Source organism: Corapipo altera, unplaced genomic scaffold (genome assembly GCF_003945725.1).
Source record: "Corapipo altera isolate COAL_440 unplaced genomic scaffold, ASM394572v1 70077, whole genome shotgun sequence".
NCBI classification, from domain to species: Eukaryota; Metazoa; Chordata; class Aves; order Passeriformes; family Pipridae; genus Corapipo; species Corapipo altera.
Genome location: NW_020887064.1, coordinates 1 through 3,699, shown reverse-complemented (window position 1 = coordinate 3,699; position 3,699 = coordinate 1). Strand labels below are relative to the sequence as shown.

At 55.7% G+C, this 3,699-nt stretch overlaps 1 protein-coding gene across 1 annotated transcript in view; it reads right to left on the bottom strand.

Annotated features, from left to right (window-relative positions):
* LOC113941452 (aldehyde dehydrogenase family 3 member B1-like) overlaps positions 1-3,696 on the bottom strand; it is a gene marked incomplete at both ends in the record, with an annotated part of 4,777 nt that extends 1,081 nt beyond the window's left edge. Inside the window, 6 exon segments of the mRNA XM_027632605.1 lie at positions 189-270; positions 461-546; positions 665-785; positions 874-984; positions 3,109-3,271; positions 3,626-3,696. Coding sequence (XP_027488406.1) covers positions 189-270; positions 461-546; positions 665-785; positions 874-984; positions 3,109-3,271; positions 3,626-3,696 — 634 coding nt within the window.
* Positions 3,697-3,699: the final 3 nt, after the last annotated feature.

Here is a 3,699-nt window from a genome sequence, read left to right as displayed (position 1 = left end):
CACCCTGGGGCCAGAGCACACACACTGAGTCCCACCAGACCTCGGAGGCACGTCCCAGATCCTCCAACACATCCTGGCACCACAACCCCAAGCCAATCCCTGCCTTTTAGCAGGCGTGTCCGGAGGGAATCCCTCTTCCCCCTCACACCAAAGCCAGGCAGGGCTCTGCTCTGTCCCATGGGACGTACCAGTGAAGAAGATGTAGTCAAACTTGTTCTCCAGCAGCCTTGTGCTCTCCTGCACACCCCCAGTCACCACAGCAAAGCAGTCCTGCAAGGGAATAAGGATACCTCTTGTCAGCATCTGTCCCCACCAACAGCATCCTGGGATGCTGGGACACCGGCTGGGCATGGAGAAAGGTGGTTCAGCACATGGAAGATATGTAAGGTTGGGGTTGCGAAGCAGGGTTGAGAACACCACGGCCCAGGAACAGGGACAAGGACAAAGAAGAGCTTCTCACATTGTCCAGGTAACAGCTCAGCGTTTCAGCAACGAGTCTCTCAGTGTTCTTGGATATCTCTGAGGGTTTGACAATGACGCAGTTCCCTGAGGGGAGATGGACAGGACATCAGCACAGTGACACGGTGACAGCCAGCCCTTCTGGGGATGAGACCCCGGCACTGCCAGGATCCTCTGGGCCAGGGGACTGTAAGGTGAGGCTCACCAGCAGCGATGGCCCCGATGAGGGGCACCAGGAAAAGGTGGATGGGGTAGTTCCAGGGCGATATGATGAGCACCACCCCGTACGGATCCTTGCGGATGAAGGCAGAGTCCAGCTGCATCACCTGTGAGAACGTCCACGACCTCAGCGCTGCCCTTCCCACCAGCAACCCCTTTTCCCTGCCTTCCCTTTTCCTAGAGCTTCCCTCTTACCAGATTCTTGTCCACGTGCTCGTCCTTCACCCAGTGGCACAGGTTGTTGAGGGTGACGTTGAGCTCATTCTTGCAGAGGAGGATCTCGCTGAAGTAAGCCTCAAAGGACGGCTGGGGACAGACACCACAAAATGTCACCCCAACACCAACCCCATCACCTCAACACTGACCCCAACATGGACTCTGTCACTCCAGCACAGATCCTGGCATCGACCTGGCCACCCTAACACTTACCTCGTCACCCCAACACCGACCCTGTCACCCCAGGAGGAGTCTCCCCCCTCTTCCAAGCATGAAGAGCAGGAGAAGCTCTTAAGCAGAAGTTGCCATCACCCCCTGTAACTCCCAGGGAATATCAGTGTCCCGGAAATTTTTATGAAAATAGGTATCTGACCAGAGGAAAAAAAAAACCAAACTAAAATTGAACATTTTCACTATATTTAACAAATTCCTGAGCTCAGCACTGTGAACCAGCAACAGAGCCCCAAGCCAAGAGGACACAGAGCAATATCACTGGAGCTCCAGAAGAGCTGGTCCTCGTGCCAAAGGCAGCTCCACATTGCTGCCCTGGGATGGGACAGTGCTCTTGCATCCCAAGCACTTGGATACTCAAGCTGGAAGCAGAGCCTGGAGCTCCCTCCTGTGCCCGTGGACAAAAGCTGAACTTAAGACCTTGATTAAAGGGAAATACAAAGAACCACAGCTTAATTAAACCCCTCAAGATGGAGAAGTGGGTCCTCTCCATAGCCATGGAGCACAGATCAAGATCACACTTGCAGGAGAACTGTGAAGGCACGAGGGATAACCCAGCAGGCTCAGTGGAGCCCCTTCATGACTGTGGAGAGCCAGAGGAGCAAAGCTCCTGTGCTGTGACACCATATTTTGGAGTCCTCCAACTCCAAAACATCCCTGGATTGGAGCCTTCCTCCCATCCCCACACTACTTTGGGGCTGGGAAGGCTGTTTGTTGATTCCCACAATGTTCCACCACCCCAAAACACCGGTGCCAGGAGGTGTGAGGACCGTCCCGGACGTGAGAGCTCAGTAGGCACGTGCGATAATCTGGTGAAGCAACGGGGCTGCTCTTGATCTGGGATGACAGTTGCATCACCACTAAGAGGAAAATGATGGGTCATTAAGGGTTTTGATGAGATATGAAGGTTGTGAGATGGGACATTAAGTCTGATGTCATCCAAGTGCTGCTGATCATCGGCACCGGAGAGAAACCGGTGTCGCTGGAGGTGAGGCAGCACCTCAGGTACGTAAGGACAGGTGAAGTGTCCATCCAACTATGAGGGCCTGGCTGCATAACAAGCTCATTACTAGACAACCAGATCTAATTAGACATAATTAAGAGAAGTGATGGACACACTCGGAGCACTGATGCCTATCGAGGCCTGGCTGAAAGAGAAGGACTTGCCCCCAATAAACAAGGCAATTAGGAGCCCTGGAAGATGGCAGGACATGGAAGGATGTGGCTGAGGGCACAGGCTGCTGTGCTGATGCAGGACAAAGAGGTGAGGATCCTATCATGGAACCCTGGAATGGTTTGGGTTGGAAAGGACCTTAAAGCTCATCCAGTGCCACTCCCTGCTACAGGCAGGGCCTCCTTCCACTAGACCAGGTTGCTCCAAGCCCTGTCCAACCTGGCCTTGAACACTTCCGGAGAGATGAGCTGAGACCACTAAAATTATCCATGGTGGGGATGCTTCCGCTTCGTCAGTGGATTGTCCAAGACCTCCTGGCATTCTGCAATACCTTGGGCCACATCCAGTTCTCTGCCCATGCTACTGTGCCAGTGAAACCAGTCCCTGTAAGGCTCTGGGAATGTGCAGCACCAGCGCCTTGCACAATGCCAGTAATACCAGGTGTGCTGGGAGCACCCCAGGATATCACCCTCTGTGGAGCTCACATGGACCCCCGGGGGGCTGGATGTGTGGGGGGACACAGAGGGTGAAACGCTCCCACTTCACATCAGCCAAGGTGGCCTTTGCCCAATTTCAGGGCACCAGGGATGGGATCAGCAGCACAGTCCCTCTGCTGTCCCTGGATCTGAGGGGACCCAGCACCTATGGATGCACCACACCAGCCCTGAAGCACACCTAGAGGGACACAGGACACTGGAGAGGAGATACCCCATGCCTTGACCCCCAGGAGGATGCAACAGCCAGACAAAGGGGCATGAAGGATGCCAAAGACATGATGACAGTGCCCCTGAACCCCAGCCCCCTCTCACCTTGCCCATGTCCGCAGCGGTGGCCTCCAGGATCTCCTCCTTCTTATCATCCAGGAAGCGTCCCAGGGCCTCCAGCTGGGCCACGCGGTATTCCAAGGGCCGTGTCTTCCCGGAGAGCCAGGATGCCCGCAGGTGGCTCACCAGCCCAGCATAGGGGTTCCCACTGCAGGGATGGAGGTGTCAGAGGGACTCCAGCCCCATCCCAGCTCTTCAGAGCATCATGTCACCCCAGATCCATGTCGTCCCATCCCAGCATCGAACTGGAGCCCCAGATTCCCTGGGGACAGGGCAGGGAGTCCACACACTTGTGTTTTTCCCTTGCTGCCGGGAGCAGCCCAATACGGCACTGTTCCTGGCATATCCCACCTTCTCCCTTGGGCCATGCTGGAAGGTGGTGGCCCACAGATCCCAGACTTGTCCCCCACCACAAACCTGGGGTCCCCATTGTACTGGCACTGCCACAGCCCCCCCAGCCCACCCTCCTGTTTCCCTCCTGTCCCTAGCCTCTTGTTCTCACCTTACAGTGCTGCAGACCAACGGCACTGGTCCCTTCCCGATCCCACTACCTCCACTGCACCCAGCAGCTTTCCC